This window comes from Nyctibius grandis, chromosome 12 (genome assembly GCF_013368605.1).
Source record: "Nyctibius grandis isolate bNycGra1 chromosome 12, bNycGra1.pri, whole genome shotgun sequence".
In the NCBI taxonomy this organism is placed as follows: domain Eukaryota; kingdom Metazoa; phylum Chordata; class Aves; order Nyctibiiformes; family Nyctibiidae; genus Nyctibius; species Nyctibius grandis.
Window position 1 is genome coordinate 10139277 of NC_090669.1, and position 22306 is coordinate 10161582.

Here is a 22306-nt window from a genome sequence, read left to right on the forward strand (position 1 = left end):
TTAATTAAAAAAGGTACATCTTACCATAATTAATATTCACTGTCAATAATATTTATTTTTAAATGAAGATTGGAAACAAGGTAAGACATTTGTTTATAAACTGTATTGTATATTGCTGAATAACAGTTGAATAAAAAGATTTTGAAATAAAGTTTTCACAGATGTGTATGCCTTTCCCTGTGTCCTGAAGCTCCCTGAGAAGGCTTCATGGCTGTGCCTGTTCCCTACTTTGTCACAGCACTGAGAATTGAGGAAAGGTGCATCGAAAACAAAATAAAATTGAAAACAGTTATTTCATACACGGGCCCCACCCAGTGTATTTGCAAACCCCTCAGGGGAAGGTGCTGACAGCTAGTCACAAGCTATAGCTGCGTTTTCCTGTGGTGACACCAGTTATCTCCGGGCAGTTAACACAAGAGCTAGTCAGCTGGACAGCATGGAGCATTCAAGGTAAGTTGCTTTGGTTTTCTCCAGGCCTCTTTGAAAAAAGATGAATCAACCAGTGAAAAATGAAAATAAAAATGAATCAACCTGGAATGTTGTACTCCCTAGACCTGGTTCCAATATTTGTTTAAAATATATTCAGATTTAAAAAATTACATAATTGTGTCACTTGTCTTACCAAGTGAGCTTTCCTCTAATGAAGGAAAAGGCTTTTTTACAGTAAATACAGCAGTGATCTTTCTGTTCCAAAATGCTTGTTTTTTTAAGTGAGATAATAGGATGCCTTGGTAAAGAAACATGACCACCTTTAGCTGAATTTAGTGAAGTACTTTGAAATTTCCTATGTCTGACTGTGATTCTTATCCTTTCATTTGCATAGCATTTTAGAAAGGATCTTAATTGTGGAAATGGCAAAGTGACAGGTACAGCACCAGCAAGACTGTTTGCAGAAGCTGTGGAGCAAACGCAGGACGTGCCATTGCCTCACCTTGTACCTGCGTCCTCTTAGAAGGAGGGTAGGAAGGGATTTTCAGTTTTTCAGATGGTCAGAATTTGCATTTTCTAGGACTGCCAGTAATAGTGAGGGATTTGTGCCACTCACATCTCATTAGGCATGAGACCAAAACACATCTGTGTTTCATACATGCTACTACATTGTGGTAATAAAAGCCCTCTTGTACTGGGGCAAACTCACCGTGGGGATCCAAAGGTGATAAAGCCTTTGTAGGAATGTTCATCCCTTAATGCCAGCTGTAGTATCCTGTGGACTGAGGAATAATCCATAATCATCCCACAAAAAAGCAGAACTGCTTTTCTGAAGAACTTGGGGGAGGTGGTTGTTGCAAGCCTGGAAGCATATCAGAGCGTGAGACACTGAAGAGCACGGTCCTTGGCTTCCGTATGCACGCAGGAGGGTGAGTCTTTTATAATCTGAAAGGAAAAGACAGGTGGAAAAAATTATTTGAATGTCGGATGATGCCTAAATTAATACCAGCATCCACGTCTGGGAACTTGTTCAAGGACAATTATACAGTGCAGAGGTTTGTGTGAAGTCTGTAACATCACGAGAGCTCTACTCCTTCGAGCAATGTCTGGTCGTGAAAGTGAAACGTGCCTGGCTTTGAACTGTGGGTCCTCTGGCGAGCTCATCATCACTGCTGCTTTTTCTCTAGGGCAGTGAATATTACTCAGTGACTCGTCTTCGTTCTAAGGGAGAGAACCAAAACCAAATTTTTCCACAAGAGGAAGAAGAAAATCTGCCTAAATTTATCTAAATAAATAGCTGACGCTTGAAGCAGTGGAGCATGTCTATCTAGGAGCAGTGATGCTTTTATTCCAACTTCAGCCATACCTCAGCATGGTCTCTTAGTAAACAGATCATCGCTTTGCTCTGATACTTTGTTTAATCACTTACAGAGTAAGTGAATTGCACACTGTGTGGTTTGCAGAAAACATGGGAGGAAATACATCATCTTGCATTTGTCCTTCCCTTTGTATTGTAGCCTTGTTACCTGCACAGGGATGTGGCAGCAAGTGGAAGTAAGTTTTGTGTGCAGTGGCAGGAGTAGAATTATCAAGGTCTTTTAAACTTTAATCATATTAAAGGTGAAAAAATATTAAATCTGCAACTAAAAATAACTCTTTTATCCTTTCTAAGATCAGAATTAAGTGTGCTGCAGTAGGAATAACAATTCTTATATTCCAATTCACTCTACAACCTCAGAACTACTGAACAATAACCTGAGGATTTGATGAAAAATCTCTTCTAACAAGAGCAATAGGCATCTTTGCTTTCCAGTGAAGACCTGCACACGTGCAGTGGTAACTCGTTCCCGGCACACAGGGTAACTTCAGCAAGGGAGTAGATTGCCAAGATAACCTGTCTCTACCTTTACCTTTGCTATATTTCTGCCTTCAAAAACATGCAGAATGAGTCTTCCAGGTTTTGGGGCCTTGGTTTCCACATTCAGGCCAGCTTTTTTTCCAAATACACAGCCTGTGTTTGGCCCAGTATTTGCACAGTGCAGGGAAATAACTGGCTGAAGAGGAGGCTGCAGCTTTTGGTACAGTATTTAGTCTTTAAAAAGCACTTAAAGGCATGAGAAACATTTTGATGGAAAAGTGTAAAGAATTTGGAGCTTTATTGCTTGTGAGTGTGTTAAGGACTTTTGCTAAAACATCTGTCCTTTGAGAGTGCTCTTTCTTCTGAAAAGGGCAACTGCCTCACTTCTGCTGATTGTATTTACAAAGGGCAAAAGGAGGCTTTGCTGTACCCTTAATGGACAGAGGCTAGTGGCAAACCTTGCTCTTTCATAAATCTCGGCATTCCTCGTGGTGTCTGCTGTCAGAATCGATTAGGAATAAGTGCACGGACTGCAGAGCTGTGGCAAGGTGGCGTGTCTCCTGCAGAGCCATGCAAAGCCTGGTAGAAAGGCCTCCAGCGCCAGTGGTGGGGTGGGTGCGTCCCCAGGCTCCTGGGGGGCCAGCCCCGGTCCCTGCACTGGGGGACAGCACAGGCAGCGGCTCCTCCTTGCAAAGCCAGCAAGCAACCGAGCTGTGCAGCATGAGTGATGGCTGTTAGGGGCCAGAACTGAGTCATCTATAATATAATCATACGGAAACACACATTTTTTCCTGAGAGAAAATCAATAGAACTTTGCACTTTTCCTTGTAATATTTCCAGTCTGCCCCATCAGCCATAGTTTGCTCACAGTTATACTGCTATAAATTCACTGTGAGTTAATGGATTTCTACAAAAATGATTGGATTTACAACAATACAACAGAGCTGATGCTAGAGCTATGCACATGTAAACACACATGGAACAAAAATAGTTTTATAGCACACCGGTGACCTTCAAAGTGCCAAGATCTAGCAAGTAAACAGCAAAAATTACCTAGTTCCTGGTATCTGGCAAAACTCCCAAGGAAAATAAAGCGTGCAGTCCTGAAAACATGGCTGTGCGTGGCAAGACGGCCAGAGACCCACTGAAGGGAAGACAGGCAAGCGAGCAGCTTCATGCTGTAATGGAGAATGCAAAAGACTGTCTGAACATGTTGGGTTTTTTTTCATTTTCTGCATAAAACATTTTGGAGCCTCATCTCACTTAGAATTGTTAAGTAAGTAAATAATGTGCTCCCATACTTGTGTGTCAAAACTAGGGTGGTTAATGCATGAGCTGCTTCTGTTGCATTTGTTACTACACAGTAAATTTCATGCTTAGCCAGAGGCTGGCGAAGTTCATTTATTCATTATCCCAAAACTTCGGGCAGTTATTATTCAAACTCCCCTAGTACATCTATTTAATAAGAACAGAACAGAAAATTGATGGGATCAAAAATGTTAAAGTCTTAATTAGTGCTTTTAGCAAAGACTGATTGCGGGGGGATGTTGTGAGAATATTAATTTGTAGCGAGAGAGTGTGCTGCCTGGCTTTGCTGGGAGCAAGGGGAGCTCTCCCAGCCCTGCCAAGGGAGCTCAGCCCCTGCAGCCTGGAGAGCTGCTGGCCCACGGGGACACCACCTGCATCACCCCAGGGTGAATGGGATGGGGAAGAGGAAGGGAAGTTTTGTTGTTGTTTTCAGACCATGTTTCTAAAACCCAGCAATCTCTGCTGAGTAAAAGATGGATATTATTATAAATGGAGCCAGCCAGGGAAAAATAGTGGTTCAGCTCTGCATCAGCAACAATCCAAAATATAGCACTGAACAAGATGATGGCTTTTTTAAGGAGCTGTGCTAATGTCAATGAATGGATTGAAATCTCCTGTTTTCCCTCTGGTGACTGCTAGTCTTTTAATTATAGCAATTATGGACATTCCAAGCAAATCACAGTTACATTAAGAGTCAAATCGAAGAGGACTGTGCTGTGGAGTTAGTTAATGGATTTCCCTATTTGTTGCGTGTAGATTTGGTTTCCTGTTATTGCTAAAATGTTTCTTAAATCTCCTATGGAAAATCATCTGTAGTTTAATACAAATTAAATGACCAAGGCCTTGATAAATAACTTAAAAATGCTTACAGTTCAATCGAGCATTATACTTTTCCAGTAGGACATTTTTGAAATTTACTCAGGGGAAGATAGGAAAGGGGCTGTTAAGTGATTCTTTTTCTATTTCATGACCCAGTCTGTGCAAAACTTTACTTCATCTCTGTGTTAATACACCTGAAATAGGAAGCAACAGGTAAGACTTTGGGAGTGTTATGCAGGATGAAAAAAAAAAGATGACCACATAAAATCAGCTCTTATTTTTGGATTTTCTTGTCATTTTCCTTGACAATCTAAAGTCATAGTTTGTTTGTTTTTTGGTTTTTTTTAAAAAAAAAAAACTAGACTAGGAATTCTTCATTACTAAATATTTTTCAGGCTTGTAAGTTGCTCTGACAATCTGCTGAGTACCTGGAGTCATTTTGGGGTTTAGGGTGATCTACATAGTAGATGTTGATTTTCGGCTGTCAGTCTTCATTCAGCCCACAGCCAGGGCTACACAATAACAGTTTTTCTCTCACCCAATGACCCTTCTCCAACTGAGGAAGGAAATTGGGAAAAAGAGGGAGACTCATGGGTTAAAATTAAACAGATTTAATAAAATAAAGAAACAAATATAAACGCTAACACAAAACACACAAAAGTATACTTAGCTGGAGGTTATCCATGAATAGCAATTGTCAGCAAGCAGGAAAAAAGGAGACCAGAAGAGAGGAGAGCAAAACCAGCCCCTCCTCTCCAGCAAGCCCTCCCTTTTATAGTGAGCTTGATGTCAATGATACAGAATACACCTGTGGGCCAGCCTGGGTCAGCTGCCCTGCATTTAACTGCTAAGGGCCCTGATCACCATGGCTGGCCACAAACTGAAACCAAATTCCAATGAAACCAGGACACAGTCAAAGTCATCTGTTTTGACAAAAATTAGTAGGATACTTCTGATTGCCAAGTGCTGTGTTTTTTATAATAGTTTTTAATTTCTTTTTTTTTTTAACAGTGCTTCTGTACTCATAGTTTATGGTAAACATGAGCTTTAGCTCTAAATTCCCATGGCAGAGCCTCTTTTTAAGGTATATGCTGTAATTTATTTACTTACTGTTCTGGACAGCTGTATTTCAGTGCTTCCAGAGTTGTCAGAGTTGATCCAAATGACTGATACCTGTCACTATGTCATTAATCATCACCTGTCTTTGCAGTTTTAAAAAACGTGTTATCACCCCACAGGGAGAGCTTCTGCGCTGTTAGGATGGGTATGAGAAAGGTCAGTGTCAGGACTTTGACACCCCTCCTTGGTTTGCCTCATCCTTCCCTCCCAAGAAGAGCAACATGGTGGGTTGCTGTGACCCAGATATGAGCAGCTTGTCCAAATGTTAGCAAAGGGTCTGGTAACTAAATTACCCCTTGGGACACGTGCCCTCTCATGGCATCAGGCAGCCCTGGGCCGCGGGATAGTCTGTGCGCCAAGACGCACCCAGAGAATCCGTCCTCTGGGGCCTTCGGAGCATCACCAATGTGGTGGTGACTTTATTTTTCTTTCTCTGCTCTCTGGGATCCACTCAAAAGCACTGAAAGCAGGATGGCAGGGGCTGTACTGCCAGGCTCCCTGAGCCGTGGCCGGTGCAGCTCGGGAAATCCCAGTGCACAGCTCAGCCTTGCACACTCTGCTCCGGCAGGACAGCCATCGCCTCTCCCCCAGCTTGGCGCCAGCAAGCACAGCAGGTGCACAAGCAAAAGCCATCCGTCGGTTCCTGAAGGGACCCTCAAGTGCCTCAGGATTTAAAAGCCTGCGCTCCCTAGTTAAACTAATCCTGTGTCTCCGGGAGGAATTAGGATGTTGTTGAAACAACGCCCATTGTTATACAGAACACACATTGCTCTGAGCTCTGGAAAGCTGGAAGTACCTAGGCAGTGTGCCTTGCCACGACTAAGCCAAGCTGTGTGTGAGCTTGGGAGCTGCACTTGCTTGGGAATGTTGATAGATATATGGACAAGGACATGGTGTGCACATCTAAATCCGAGTCAGGCCATGGAATAACTGTACCGAGTGATGAACTAGACCAAACCATGTCTGTCAGTGATACCTGTTACCCTGAGGGGACTGCAGCACTCGAGAAAGCGCACAAGAGAAGCTAAACAAAATCAATGAGATGATGAAAATGTACAGTTTGATTAAGGAAACATCAGTTAGTTTATGATCTTTACCAAATATACTCACAGTTGTGATTCATTTATGCTAATTCAGTGCAAGACAGTAAAAATGCAATCACTCAATGCTACAAATAATGATAACAGTGTGATCCATTTATAGCATGCTTGGATACAATTCCAATTTTTATAGTATAGTGGTATGAAAGTCTCAAGTTAGTTAAATGCACAGCAAAGATGCTACTTGCAATCCTGGTTAAAACAAACCTCAGTTTATGGTTAAGTTGCTGGTTGAGCTAATGACTTTGTACCCAAGCCAGGTGAGTCCCACTGAAGTCAGCAGCCAGACTCTTTATATAGTAAAATCTTTTAATAATTAATAACACTGGCATTTCAGTCTCCAGAGATGTAAGCAGGGTTTGAAAAAGACAGGAAAACCAAAACCGAGTACATACCGGTGCATTGGTCCTGTTGTGGGTTTGTTGATGTGGCCACCTTGCAGTTTTTTCGGCATGTAGGGAGAGCAGAAGAAAGACTCGCCTCGCTGCCGCCAGCACTGGGGGAGCTCAAACCCGAGCAAACAGTCCTTAGCAACACACAGCAGGCCCCTGTCAAAATCTGACCTGTAACATGATTTAATATCAAAACTGAGTAAATGGAACCAAACCCAGCTTGCTGCAGTGTCAAATGTGAGAAGTTGAATTTTTTTGCAGGATTGTTCAAGAACATAAAATCTCTTTATTAACCCAAGAGTTAATTATTTTAAAAGACCAGAAAGTCTTATGCTACTTAAGCTAGACTAAAGCATTTCACTAAAGCAAACCACCTCAAAGCATATGTGTGGAGCTTTGCTGGATTCAGACAGTATTTGTCAACCTGCTCATAAATGTGCATGGAAAAGTCAACCAAGTTTAGGCTCATAAGCTGGGGTTAATTCAGACCTTGCCACTGCCGGTTTTTGGAGCAGAGCAGCACCAAAGCAAGTACTGCTCACGCTCAGTGCCATGAAAATGCCATGTGCTCACACAGCGTGTTTCCCTTCACTCAGCGCTTGTCTGTTGCTGCTGGCATTTACAGGGCTTGGGAAAAAACATCCGTCTGGTTTGTTGTTCATAGCTGGGAGTGCGACTGCAGAATGGCGAGGGAGGAGGGGAAGTGGTGTGGGAAGCTGCAGGGGCCATTTCCCTGGGGATGCTGTAAGATTCACCTGCTGTGGGGTCTAGGGAGTAGGAGACAGTCGCGCTGCACAGGCCGTGCTGGGAATGTGCGCAGTCAGTTCTGCCATCATGCTGAAGCCATTTATTTTTTTTTTGAGCAACACTTAACGTTCCCGAAACAGCCAGCTGGAGCTCCAGGAGACAGGTGGATAAGCAGGAGCAGCATGATTTGCCACAGCTCAAAGTTTCACTCTGCTCTAAAACAAGCTTTTCTCAGTGGAGAAAAAGGGGGTGTGTGTTTTTTTTTCCTTCATATGCTGAACCAAGTAGCAAACTAAGGTGTTTTCCCAAATAAACTCACTGATAATGATTTTTGTCATGCATCCTTAGCTAATTGGGGTGCAATGAAGTGCCTAATTCAAATGTTATCTAGCCTGAGGGCCTAAAGAAAAGCTTACCTCTGCCTGCAAACCAGAGTGGAGATAGCTGATGTGACAACTGCCTATCAGCAGGCTGCAGGCTCTCCAACGAGCAGGCGACAGAGGTGCACTATCTGATTGCAGCCTAAATTCTGCCCACAGTCGTGCCTGCTTGGTTCAGCGAGGTTACTTGATGGCCAATAAGGCATCAGATAGTCACAATGTACAGCTTATTTCAGGAGAAAATATTTTATCAGCACAGGTGACTATTGTGCGTGCATGAAGAAAACCAGGGCACAGTGTAACAAATTTAGTTTAGCTACAGTAAGATAATCGTAATAGAGCAGTGCTGACCCCAGCTACGGAATGGTGACACCTGGCTTTTGCTGCACAGGAGAGAGAAGGGTTTTTTTCTCGTTTGTTTTCCACCCTCTCTCTTTATATATATTTCATGTATACAGCATGTATTTAGCATTCAGATGTTCGAGACAAACACCAACATTTTTAGAGAAAGAAGCACCCTTCAAGCCCAGCAGCGCAAACCACAGTCTCGTGGAAATAGCATTGACAAGTGGAAAACAGCCCCTGCTGTACATCACCTCCACTTTGTTATACTGCAATATATTTTGTTTTTCATGTGCGTGGTTCATGTGATCCTGACAGTATGTAAAAATGGTTGTTGACAGGTTCTTTGTTTTATTACAATGTAATTTATGGGATGCTGAAAGTCTGCAAGTTACTTGTACTTGACTGACACTTCTCTGAGTCAAAAAATTGCTATGTATACTTGACTGAGATCAAAATGGGTAGACTGTGTATAGCTGTATCCTGCTTTCAAAGTGCAGGATTGGAAGGCTTCCATTAAATTGTTATTTTCAGTTATTATTAGCTCCTAAATCAGTTAATATAATTTCTTTCCCATAATGAATGCACAGCATTGTAAGCCTAAATGCCATATTTTCTATTGATCTATTTCCACAACCTGTTTAGTGAAATAATCAAAATGATTTACAAGGCCGACCCAAGATCTTCGCGGTTTAGTAAATCATGTTGCCGCGCGGGAGGCTCAGCTGGTTTTAAACTCACGGCTTTTGGCAGCACCAGGCCCTCGGCAGGAGCTGCAGCGAGTGCCGTGCTGTGTCCGAAGGTGAGCTCAAAGCTGGCCTGTGCAAACGCCTCCTACGATGCTCAGGGAGAGCAAGGGCTGTCACTGGTTTGTTCGTTCATCACCTCTTTTCAAGGCAGGACAGTTTCTTGGTGCTACCAAGCCAGAGCAGACTGTGAGCTGCAATCTGCAGGCAATATATCTTCACTGGCAACTTGAACATCCCTGTTTTCTAACCCCAGAACTGACCCCACATGTCTGTGTGGGCAGCGAAAATGGGGGCAGCTGTGGAGCTCGTTTTTTTTATATGCAAGACAATGTGAGAAATGATTATTTCTATCTTTTTTTGGTTGTTTTAACTTGTAAGAAGAGGACAACTCTAAACACGGTCTCTGTTTAAATGCCAGGGTTATGGAAGGGCTCAGTAGGATTCAGTAGTGTCAAGACAGAGCTACACTAAGGCGTGCCCCAAAGTCTCTTAAAATCTCTGGAAGTCCCTCTGGTAATCTCCAAGGGCCACCGGTGACTCCTCAGGTGATAGGGAGGGCTTCATTAAGATGATCTCCGTGGCACAGGAGCCCCTCCTGTAATAATACGGGCTCTCCTGACTCCTCCATGTCTCCCACAGCTCTTATAGGCAAATACAGAGGGCTGAAACAGGGAGGACTTAAAATATTCCCAGGTTTGTTTCTAGCTCACTTCCTGATGTTACAGTACCACTAACGGGGAGCCCTCGGAGCAGGAGCAGAGGGACACTGCAGCAGGGCCTGGCAGGAGCCATGGAAGCCAATCTCTTCAGCAAGAGTGGCAAGAGCAAACTAAAGTACTCGTATGAGAAGCTGGTAGCAATCCTCTTTCCCATGAAAAAAACGTGCATTTTGACAGCTGCCGTCTGGAACAAAAGGGATTGAGGTGACTTCTGTGGGGTCAGGGCAATGGCTGCAAAGCAAGGAGTGTGCAGTCAGGGCCAGCCCTCGTGGGGATAGTGCCCCCGCAGGTCCTGCCCTGGCCAGCCATGCAGGGAGGACATCCCCTGGGGACTCGTGTGCGGGCAGGAAGGTCACAGACCTCCATCCTGGTCCATGGCAGGAAGGACAGAGCCCATAGCTCTGAAATCAGTCAGTGTCTGAGACACCGTTTATGATGTCTCCGCTTGCAATCCCCGCGCAACCATCGAGCTTGCTTTCAGCATCTAGTATTTTTTTTTTGTTCTATTCTTTTGCATATTTATACAAAAAAAATAAAAATGCCCTATAAAAAATTAAAAATTTGAAGATTGTTGTTGGATGCACTTTTCAGCAGATGTCATTATCTTCTTTCCCTGACCCTAAGCTGCCACCATTTCTATTTTGCTTTAAATGGACCTGTAATTTCACAATGTGAATTCAGCTGGAACTATTCCTTCTGTTAAATAAACTTTACCCTTACACTGACTGCTCCAGGCTCTGAAAAGAAACACTTCTTGCATGTGACTGTTCCAAAGCCTAGGTCTGAAATTCAAAAAGAAGTGTTGGTAAATGGGCTGTAATCACACTGAAGGGCAAGCAAGTATTCCTCCTCTAAGGCAGAATAAAGGAAAATCTGCTTTGCCTTCTGCTGCCTCAATGCTGATAATTTTGCAGATCAAAGGATTTTTTTTTTGAAAGAAGCCTGCTGTGCTGCAGTGTGTGTTTCAGAGCTGAAATACCTATAGTCATGCCCTTAATGCCACACTTGGAAGTGTAAATCAGGGCCCCATTTCTACAAGCACCCAGCAGAACCTCTCGCTGCCAGCAGCGGAGGGCCGGTGTGGTGGCACACACCACCAGCAAGCCCCGGCAACTCCGGATTCACCATGGGGAAGCAGGCGCAAAGTTAATGGCATGTCTGTCCTCTAACGCAGGCAGCTGTGTGTGTGAGAGCAGTACAGATCTTACATGAGAGCTTGATGGCTGTGACAAACATGATTGAAACTGGACACAAGGGTCAAAAATGACCTCAGAGAGGGACTGTAATACACAAACATACCCTGCCCATGCGCACAGCAGGGTCATGGTCACCTCACTGCCTTCTGCAACAGGCAAAAATCTCCCCCGCGTCGATGTCTGCCTGGCCTCAGAACTAGTTTTCTTCCAGAACAGGACAACCACAAACCAGAAGGAGCTGGGCAGCACTGTCAACGCAAGTGCCACATCGCTAAAGCTGACGCGGTCCTGAGCAGAGACTCATTGCCCCGAGCCCAGGCAGCACGCGTGGTTCTGTGAGTGATCAGCGCGCTCTGACACACGTCAGGCCCTTCCCTCACCTCCTCTGTGCACCTCCCAAAGCAGCCTTGCGCTCACTGTAGTCACGAATAACCGCGGTGCTTCCTGTAGGTGCGCTCCGCCGCTGCAGCACTCCTAATTTCACACCCGTGTAACTCTCAGCAATCCTTTTAAACCACCCCAACACAGTGACTCCAGCCCAAGCTGTTTGCTAACTGGGACTCTGCACGTACTGAGCTGCGGCAAAGCAAGAATCCCCCAGCAGCTGCCTGTAAATGTGGTTCGGGTCAGTTATAAGCCTGTGATTAGTTTACGCTGTTTAGAGAATTTGCTTAAATTAAACATTTTCTCTCTCCCATTCTCACACACAGTTACATTTTTAAGAGGTATAAGGTGCTTAATAATCTCTACCACCTGAAATAGTCACTGGCAGGATGAAAGCTCTCCCTCTCCCACCCACTGCAAAAATGTATAAATTAATCTCATGCTAAAAAAAAATTAACATATATTGCTGAGGCAAATGAATTGGCATCTCCATGTATATCTATTAGCTTCCAGCATTTCCTGAGAGGGGCTTTCATTTCATTGCTGGCCTGACAGGCCAGCCCACTCCAGAACTGCAGCCACATTTATTACTTTTATCTCCTTGGACACCTGCCTCTCTCTGTGGTTTATCAGATTTCTACTGAAGAGACGGACAAAATATTTTCTATTGCACCAGGCTATTGTTTCTTTAAAAGGCATTTACTAGAGCACTGACCTCAAACAAGGGGTTTTTTTGGTGGGTTTTTTTTTTTTTTTTTTGCTTGGCTTTGGATGGGCTTGCTTTTTTTTTTTTGCCAATTATCAAAGCAATCCAGCAGCATTAACCCCCTCACTGCCGCACCACACACTGGCAGTTCAGAAGAAGTCAGATTACAGACAGGGAGCCAAAAGCCTCACCGCTAGCTCCATGCAAGCAGCAAGACCTTGCCTGCAGTGGGAGTCAAAAACCCTCAGATGCTGTGACTACCTTTCATCCTCCCATGCATGAAAACTTAAACTGGAAAGGCCAAGAGAGTCCTGAGCACATGGCTCAGTGCCCTCCGCTGCAGTCCAGTGAGAGGCATCTGCCTGAATTCCTCTTGATGGTGCAGGCGACACTTTATATTGTCACCAATGCCTCTATAACTGGTTGATAAAAAGCTAATGTAGACACAAGGGACATTCTAAAATCAAAATGCTGCCCACATGTGTTACCAGCATAGTTACAGCCAGTGTTATGGGTTGTATGTAACCCGTGTGACTATGCATCACCCCGTAACAGCTGGGTAAAGCAGCTGGTATCTCTCCCTGCCTCAGGCAGCAGTGCAGGACACTGCTAGTTCAGGTGTTGACTGCAGCAACAGGGACATCACGGGGCTCGCTCAGCGCAGGTTCAACAGACAGTTTCCACTTGTTTTTCTCTGGGTTGCACTACCTGAATTTATGGAGACCCACAAGTCCCATGGGCAGGACTCGTGTGAGCTGGCGTGTTGTGACAGATGCAGCCAAACTCGTGGGACCTGAAGCTACGCAGTGCCTCGGCACATGACGCCTTCATGTATGTGGGCTCAGCAATGCATCTCTTCAGAGGTGCGCACGCTGACTCGTTTTATTAAAAAGGATGGTGCACTCCTGACAGCCGAATTGTGTTACTTTGAAAGAGTCTGGCAGGAACAGGGCCTTGCCGATAGTGATGCCTTTGAGAAGGACACCATCGTGAAAAATTTGTATCTGTTTAATTAATGAACCTTTTCAACTTCCTTGGGATTCCATCCCGGTTTCTAACTGCAGGCACGCTGGCTGTTTGGCATGAAGCAGCTGCCGGCTGTGAGCTGTGCAGGAGGCGGCCGCGCTGCAGACACTGCCCTGCGCCGCTGGAGCCTCCCGCTCCTGCACAGGTTGGGGCGGCAGGAGCAGCCCCCCGGCTGGAGGGTGCCCTCTGCCCGGGCTCTGACCCCAGGCAGGTAGCGCTTAAGCACTTTCTGGGAAACGCAGCAAAAGATGCTTCAGTGAAACATAAATTATTTTAACATAAGCCTTGTGCGAAATGTGCCTCTTCCGTCCTCTCACCTTAGTCCTAGTGAAAACTGCTTGTCTCCCTGCAGAGCCCCGAGGCAGAGTTACACACAGCGCTATGTAAAACTCTTGTTTATGTTCAGGAGCTCACTGCCTGTGGTCCTGGAGCGTGTGGGTGGCCTGGCAGTGCCAGAAGGTTTGGAGGTGACCAGAGGAAGAACCCCGGCTGACAGGGATGCACAAGTACTGCAGCAGCCACAGTCCTGCAGCATGAAGCTCTTGGAGGTATCATTTTTCTTTTGCTCTCTATTACAAATAGTAACACGCAGTACACAGTAACGTATTTTTGGCCAAAACTTACTTACAAGGGGTAAAGTGCCACGTCAAGACAACCAAACCATGTCACACAGGCTTGCAGAGTTTGACAACTCTTTTCTAGAAAAAAAGTCTAAATATTTTTTGATGAAAATTCCAACATAACTGATTTTTGAGCCTAAAACCTTTTTATTTGTATTCTTTTTTAAGTTTTAATGAATTATGTTAATTTTATGTAGTTTAACCAAAACCAAATGAAATATGTTAAACTATTCAATCTGCTATAACTCCAATGACTATTATTACTTTATAATTTATCATTTTTAATACTCATTTTGCATCACACATCCCTATCACATATGAGCCAATGTTAATTATGTTTTAAACCAAAGTATTCAACAAGATCTAAATGAGACTCAAAGAACAGCAAAAGTAATGACTGTAAGACAGCCTGTCATGGAGTAACATGTGAATGCAGAACGCTGGCATTAATTAGTAAATACAAGCTGTTCAGGAGCAGCAGTCTGTCATCCTGATGTGTGCTTGGGTCATACGTGATCTCAGCATGCAGGGAAACCAAACGTCAGCTGCCAAAGCCTCAGTTTACCGACTCCTCGTTACTAGTTTGGGGAGCAAGTGTTGATTTTTTAGCATTGCTCTGCGAGGCAGGGGTGGGTAGCTCTAGTGTGCAGCAGTTATCTCCAGGTATTCTAGGATTGCTCATATTTTTAATATTTTAAGAAGGATATAGTGTCTCATTTTGATCTAATAATATATTGGTGTTTTTTAAAGTGGCCTCCTTAACTCATGAAATTAAATGCCTTCGAAATCCTCTTTCCACTGATAATTTTGCTGTGATGCAGAAGAGGTTGGTGTGTGGCAGAACTGGAGTCCTGTATGCTAAAAAAAAGCTGCAAACAGGCAGACTTCTTCCAAAAGAAGAAACAATTTTTAAAGTTTGGGGTTTTTTTTGTAGACTCTATAACAATACATAGCAATACGTACAGAAAATTCACAGAAGACACATAAAAGCCAGCAGCAGGCAGGTGCCCATCTTCAGCCTTGCAGAGGCACCCAGGGTGCCTGTGGCAGCTGAGCCCGGCCTCGGGCTGGCCTCTACTGAGAGCTGCCTCCACCACACGGCCCGGGCTCCTGCAACCAGCTTTCCAAAAAAGCCTGCTTGTTTCTTTGTTTTCACTTTAAAACCCGGCTTTTAAATCATTGACGTTTTCTGAAAACATTTCAGGATTGTTATTTGCCTTCTGATTTCTGCAAACGTACCACACACGGCACACCAGCACCGCCGTGACGCCGCCGCACGGCCAGAGTGAGGAGGAAGCCGTGTGTGCGGGGTAGGGTCAGCCAAGGCGCCCTAAAAGCACTGGCAGGGAGCAGCTCTGTGCTCCTCGCCAGGCCAAAAGCAGAGGTGGGCAGGAGGAGGGGTGGCGAGAGGCAGGCAGGAGGTGGTGGGATGGCCACGGAAATCACACAGGCCAGGTGCACACTGCTTCAGCACAACCGAGGGAAAGGGGGTGGAAATTGTATTAGCAGCTTGATATTTGGATAGAGGAAATCAGATCAGAGGGTTTTAAATGGAAATTATTTTCACCAGTACAGATGTCCCTGGGGACCAAATTCAGCTGCTAATACAATTTGGCCAAGGGGAATAAACTATATTGATCTGGAGAGCTCAAATGCTTGCTGAGACAGTCCTTCTAGAGAATTATGGTATTTATTTCTTGTATCAATGACAATCAGCAAAAGTATAACAGTGATTACAGCCCAGTCACTTTTTACACACATCAGTTAACTTCATGTACTCCTGCTCATCTCTCGCTTCAGTTCATAATCACTCTCTTTTTTAAAAAAACACTGATCTTCTATGCTTGTGTCACACAAATATCTGTAATTACCATCTTTGGTCACTCTGCATCTCCAGTTTCAGCTTTCTGTGACTGTCAATACAAAGCTGTTTCTGTAACTGCTCCCACACTCCCTCGGCTTTCCCCAAGACACCGCGGTTACCCAGCCTGGCCCGCACAGGCGTTTTTCCCACGGCTGTAATTCAGCCGCACCTACAGATGCAGCAATACAGCCCCCTAGTGCGCACAGCCAGATTGCTTCAGCGCTGCGGGTTTGCGTAAGGGTTTTTATTACTATTATTTTTAGAGAGCAATAAATAAAGCCATACATAGATTTAATAGAATAAGAAATGCCAATGTTGACACCTATAATTTGGTATTAATAATATATATTAGGGACTTATATCACTATAAACCCATTCCAAGGTAATTTACTTGAAGTAAAAAGCTTCAAAAGTCTAAGACACTGAGAGAGGCGGAGAGGGTGATGATGCACATTTGGAAGCATGCGTTATAATCAATTGGTTTGCATATTTCCACTTCATTTTATATTCACATTTTACCACCTTTCCTCATTTCTCTGAGCCTTCTCTTTCTTACCTACAAACTCTCTGCTTATCTCCAGTTTCTCAGTTTCTTCACCTATTCTTTTTCATGTTTATTTGATAGGAGTCTTGACTCCTGACGCAGAGCCTTCTTGCTGGGACACACGCTAACGTGCTGATCTTGCTTCCTCAGACATTATATCTGAAGATAAATTGTGAAATGAAGACATAGAGCTGTTGGAAGAGACTGGCTTCCCCAGGCACCAGTTTGGCCTGGATCATTGGATTTACACCACCAGCATCACCAACACTGATTTGACTATTAATCCCTGAAGCGCCCGAGGAATTGCAGCATAAATCCAGTGAAGGAGCACTCATATGGCCCTAAAGACTCATAGCACTTATCCTGATACTCCATTCATGAAAATTGATCTTTTCTTAGTAGCAATGACAACTCAAGGAGTCCCTGCTTTGTAAAACCAAGAGATCTGCTTGCTGTCACAATGTATTTAACTTCCAGGAGGTCTGTGATACAAACCAACCAGTGCTCACTCTTAATACTCTGCAGAGACCAGCCCTTTCTTCTTCGCACACATACAGAGAGATCTACAAATTCATTCCCTGTTAGGGATCACTTTAGTGCCTTTGTGCTCCACAGCAGCACTCAACAAAATCATCGCATTTCCTACACCCTGCCTTGGTAACTTGCTCCCTAAGTATCCTTTACCAAGCAGTGCTTAGTTATCTGCTAAGCCAGTATCTGCTCGTGACAAGAATATAAACCTCTTCTGCATTTGGAGAACTACCATGTCTGAGCAGAGGGCAGCATGGGTTAGGACTAGGCTGGCAAGGAAAAGGAATTGGCTGCTCTGGTTTTAATGTACCTCTGTGTTGTACAACAAGCGGTGCTTTGTCCTATCCCAGGAGTAAAGAGGCAGCGACATATCAGAGGAGGTAAATCCCACAGCAAGCAGCATCTTCCTGATTGTTTGACCTTGATTGCTAGAAACACGGGAACAGATTTTAAACAAGATCTCATGTTGCTGCATGCGCGATTACAGGCACAGTATGGTAGCATTTGACACACTGTTAGCTCCTGGGAACAGCTGAATGGGAGCATACAACAGCCAGGCACCTGCAATGGCAGTGAGGGCTATGGCTGGAGAGGCCTTGAAGGACAGACTGGGACTAGGGAAAAAAACCCTTCAAGAGAAGTGGGATGGGTGGAGGGCAGAGAGGGGCTGCATCTGCCTGCGGCCTGGGGAGCTCGGGCAGCAGCTGGCTCCAGCACCGCATTCGTAAATTCTGGGCGGGGGAGATCTGCAGAACAAATGAGGCAACAAAAGGTGGCAGGTGAGGGGGCTGCAGGATGGAAAGGTGGAAACGGATGTCCCAGCATCTCTAGTGGGAGCAACTGCAGGATGAGGGAGAAGAAGGGAGGTCTGACATGGCCAGGCTGCCCGTCACAAGAAGGGTCCCTACTCTAAAGCAATGCTGTTACTCTGGGAAGGACGCTAACAAATCAATACACGAACAACAGACTTGTCTACTCCAAGTGTATACGATCACACTGAAGTGGTGGATGACTAGACAAAATAAGGTGGCCTGCATTACAGAAGGTATGAGCGACAAGGCTTTTTTTGAAAGAAATTTCCTCATGAAAGTAACTGAAATATATGGTGCTCAACTCACTCTCCCAAGTCAGAGAATTTGTTAGTATAAAAGAGATAAATAATAGCCAGATTTCATTTGGTAAGATACTTTCTTTGACTCTGGCTAGAAATACTGTTAATTTTGCATCCTGATCTCTGCTGAAATAAACCTGTGACTTGCGTAATAATAGTAACGTGACTGTCCAGACAACTAACGTAAGTTAAAGTTATTAAATGGTCCCTGTCTAGCTTAATCTAAATGGCTAATCTAACAATCTACCCTGGCCACAGCTTCTCCCTTTGTAGAATCTCATGGTTGCGATAAGCAATCTTACTTCCCTGTTTTGCATTCTTTTCTTTGAATTTTGATCTTAGCGATGGCTTCCCTCTAAACCAGAGTCCCACATGGTTTGTGACTGATGAGTGACACCGAGCTCTTTGGGACCCCAGTGCTAGCCACGTCAGGCAATAACCCAGAAACGCTGGTATATCCAGGGAGGCTCCTCTTTCCAGGACACATGGGGGTCTTGGTTACCTCTAGCAGTGCAGCCTCTGAAATTTGAGGTTAAGGCTGGGATTTACTGCCCTAACCAGCAGTGGGGGAGACGGTAACAAGATGGTATTTCTTTTGATATGCTGAGTAGTATAAACTCTCTATAAAAGCTTTTTAGCAAGCACAATCTAACAATTCCCCCGCATACACACACCTTTTTTTGGTTCCCGTTTGCTGAAAAGGTTTTGACACCCCTTTTCCTTACGACTTTGTCATGCAGACGTCAGGCCAGGCCAGGCCAGAGGGAGAGGGCTGGGCTCCCCCTTACCCAGGGCCTCCTGCACTGCTGCCAGCTGCCCACACACCCACACAGCTCACAGGGCAGCCACGGCTGATGCGCTGGATACGTGACTTGTGTGAAGGTTAGTTTTGAGAAGGTTTCTTTAAATCTGAACTCAACCCGCGTTCGAACAGTGCCCAGGGCCTGAGCTCCTGCTCCCCAGGGCTGGACAGGCCATCGCAGCGCCACCCTCACAGGCCTGCCTCTGGCTTCGGCACCTCTGAGGGACCCTGCGAGCTTTAAACACTCCGGAACTGCCGCGAGATATTTTTAGCACATAGTAATTATGGAAAAAGAACTGGTGGTTGTGTCTGTCCTGGCGCCCCTCCCCCGTTAAGGCAATTCGATTAACACGGCCCAACGGCCCCTGCCCGCCCCCCGGGGGTTAAAGGCTGGCGGGCGCAGGCGCCCCCTTGCGGCCAGCCCTGGCAGCCCGGCTCTCTGCGCAGGCGCACGGCGCCTCCGCCGCCGTCACCGTCTGCGCCGGAAGCGCCGCCGGTCGCCGCGATGGAGGGTGAGCGCCGGTGGGCGAGGGGGGCCCGCGCCGCGGCGGCCCCGCCTGACGCCCTGTCCCGCTCTGCCTTGCAGGGGAGCTGTACCGCCGCCTGCTGCCGCGGGAGGCCGGGGAGCTGCGCCTCCAGGTACCGCCGCCCGCCCCGCCAGCCTTGCCGTCGGGAACCGAGGGAAGGGGGTGGGTTGCTCCCGCCGTGAGGGCCCGGTTTCCCCAGCACGCCCCGTCCGGCGTTACCGTGCGAACGCGCCGTGTCAGACACTGCGGAAATCGGCGTTCCCTGGGTACACCGCGTAAACTGGCGGGGGACACCGGGGGCTGCTTTGCCCGGCCTGCACGAGGCTTGAGCCTGTGAACGTTTTCCCTTTGCTGTTACTTACGTGTAGGTCTCCCCTTCCTGGGGTGGTTTTGTCAACTTGATAAAACCACCAGTCAGCGGCAAGTTCTTAATTAAAATTTAATATTTTAAAGTGTCTTTTAAAATATCTTTAGCCTCAGGGATCAGAAGAGGCCAAAGCGTTTGTAAATGCCTTCCTGAAGCGTAGTATGCCAAAAAAGAAAGATGAAGCTATCCAGGATATATTAACTCGGAAAGCTGTAGTTCTTGAGCATTATTCCAAAAAAAAGACAAAGCAAAAGAGGAAGAAACCAAAAGGTTTTACTGCCAAGCAAAGGCGAGAAATGCGTCTTTTTGAAATTGAACCTGAACAGCAAAGGTAAGATCTTAAGTATTTCCTTTGTGTGGTAGAAGTGGGAAGTACACCAAAAGCACGTCAAAGCAGCAGCACGTGCACGTGGATACTAACCCTGCGGTATGTACAGTCAGTCCGAGAGTCTGCTTGTGGCATTTCACGACGAGAAAACAGTTCTCTTGTCTGTATAGTTGGAAAATTCATTTGTTTGTTACTGGTTTTCTTTCCTTTTGTATACCTAAATATAACAAGAAATCGAACCCAAATACAATCACCTCTGATTTCAGCTTTTAAAGTTAGACTGCCTGTGACCAGAGAGTCATAATTCTGCATCAGGTTCCCTGAACAAATGCATGTTGAATAAAGCCTCTGCTGCTGCTAACATGAAGTGGGGAGGTAAAAGAGGAGAAATCCCTTCAGTCTTACATGTAGCCCGATCCTCTAAAACATCACCATTTTGGGCTGATGGAGAGAAGCATACGTAGTTTGTGCTTTTTCTATAAAGCAAACCTGTTGTTTGGAGTGGGCTACCTCACAGGTTATGAGAGCAGATTACAAAACTTATGTTAGTCTTAATTCTGTTGTAAACATGGATTCAGTAATCAACCAATGGGTATTTTTGATAATTAAGTTCTCGTATAATACTTTTTGTCTTATTACTGCAGATACGCCATCTTTCTACCGCTACACGAACTCTGGAAACAGTATATCAGAGACCTGTGTCACGGTCTTAAACCAGATGCGTAAGTTGAGATATTTTAAAGTTAGTAGGGTTTTGGTTTAGTAGATAGTTCCACGTTTACTGAGTTACTGCTTGAAACATCATAGTTACTTGCTAAGGATATGTACTATTTCTGTAAGCTTTGACCGTGATTTCAATACTCATGGTCACATTTTGTAAATCTAACTTTCCATATAATTGTGTTTCCTCCTTCCCTGATCCCACCTTCTTCAAGGCAACCACACATGGTTCAGGGCAAACTGCTAAAAGCTGATCTCCATGGAGCTATTGTTACAGGTATTGTTTGGTTTCTTTTATGAAATCATCTGAAGTTAAGTAGACACTCCTATATTTCAGGTCCTTATTTTTAAATTCCTTTCAGTATCATTAACTCTAGAAGCATATGTTGATGGATTCTTTCTCTACTTACCAATACTAATTACTTTTCAACTGCTCTTGAAAACCATGTTGTAAGTTGCAAAGATTAACTGCGAGTTTTACCAGCGATTACTGTAATTGCATTATTTCAGAATATTGCAAGCCAGTTTTTAAAATCATGAGGCAACTGTGTAAGAGTAAATAAACTGCCTGCATCTGAAATTTTCTAATATGTACATACTTCTTTCAGTAACAAAATCAAAGTGCCCTTCTTACGTTGGGATAACAGGAATCATTCTACAGGAATTTAAACATGTCTTCAAAATTATCACTAAAGAGGACAAATTAAAAGGTATAAAAGACATTTTTTCAGTGCTTTTCACAACTTGAATAATCAGCAATTTCTTAAACACACCATTCATCTTACACCTCTGAGTACATTGTTTGATATCAGTGCTTTTAATTCTTTGCATAAAGTGGCAGAAGTCAGTGTCTTTACTGACCACGTAACAGCCCAATATCTTACCAAAGAAGTCTCTCATTAGAAATGAGCAATTAAAAAAAAAAAAAGCATTTCCAATGAACCCAACATGATTATGCACATGGCTCATTCATCTGATTCACATGAGAAGTTGTCTGCAACACTTACTGCACGCTCCTGAGAGAGGACTAACTTGAGTAATTCCAATTTAAAATTTAGAGGTTTTTATTTTTCTTCTCTTGCTAAAGCATAAAAACCTTCAAATGTGGCAAAGCTCAAGTCTACATGTGCATAATATCCCCTAGTACATCAGTATATTTTCATAACAGGGATTTATTACATTAGTCCCCTTTTGTTAATTTCTTTCCTTTTGCATTTTCAGTTGTTCCCAAACTTAACAATGTATTTAGCCTGGAGATTGATGGATTCATTTCCTACATCTATGGAAGCAAGTTCCAGCTGAGAGCAAGTGAGCGATCTGCAAAAAAATTCAAGTTGAAAGGAACTATTGACCTATGATTTCATGGGCAATCAGAAGTATTAACAGAAATGTCTGCTGATTTCCTGGAGTTTAAAGACCAGGTTTTCTGGCAGATTGAAAATGGAATAGCTATATGAAATATTTCTAAAGCATTTCTTCTTACTGAAGGATGACTAGTATCTGTTGTCTTTAAAGCAGCCTGTCAGACTGTTGGAGTTTATTGTATCTGTTTTGTTATTTGTATATAACATTCTGGCTTTTATTAAACTTACATGATTAGTATTGATTACCTGACTTC

The 22306-nt window shown here is 44.4% G+C and overlaps 1 protein-coding gene and 1 long non-coding RNA gene across 7 annotated transcripts in view; one reads left to right on the top strand and one right to left on the bottom strand.

Moving 5' to 3' along the window:
- Positions 1–22306, bottom strand: part of LOC137669163 (uncharacterized) — a 45033-nt gene that overhangs the window by 3924 nt on the left and 18803 nt on the right. For 4 of the 6 annotated variants that reach the window (XR_011049064.1, XR_011049062.1, XR_011049060.1 and 1 more), the window contains 3 exons: positions 7029–7196; positions 3341–3465; positions 1139–1374 (listed from right to left, as the gene is read on the bottom strand). This is a non-coding gene — a long non-coding RNA (uncharacterized lncRNA). Of the gene's footprint in view, positions 1–47; positions 479–1138; positions 1375–3340; positions 3466–7028; positions 7197–22306 lie in introns of those variants that run through there. The other 2 variants (XR_011049063.1, XR_011049061.1) reach the window with 2 other exon arrangements.
- On the top strand, positions 19206–22295 carry POP4 (POP4 homolog, ribonuclease P/MRP subunit). Its single transcript, XM_068411090.1, has 7 exons — positions 19206–19258; positions 19333–19385; positions 19748–19971; positions 20613–20690; positions 20904–20965; positions 21297–21398; positions 21910–22295. The coding sequence occupies exons 1-7, from the start codon at positions 19252–19254 to the stop codon at positions 22044–22046; spliced, it is 663 nt and encodes a 220-aa protein (XP_068267191.1). The 5' UTR covers positions 19206–19251; the 3' UTR covers positions 22047–22295.

Excerpts from the sequence above, each read along its gene's own strand:
- POP4 (XM_068411090.1), top strand. Across the intron at positions 19,972-20,612 it reads ATTGAACCTGAACAGCAAAG|ATACGCCATCTTTCTACCGC; the intron begins GTAAGATCTTAA and ends TTATTACTGCAG. Across the intron at positions 20,966-21,296 it reads CCATGGAGCTATTGTTACAG|TAACAAAATCAAAGTGCCCT; the intron begins GTATTGTTTGGT and ends TACTTCTTTCAG.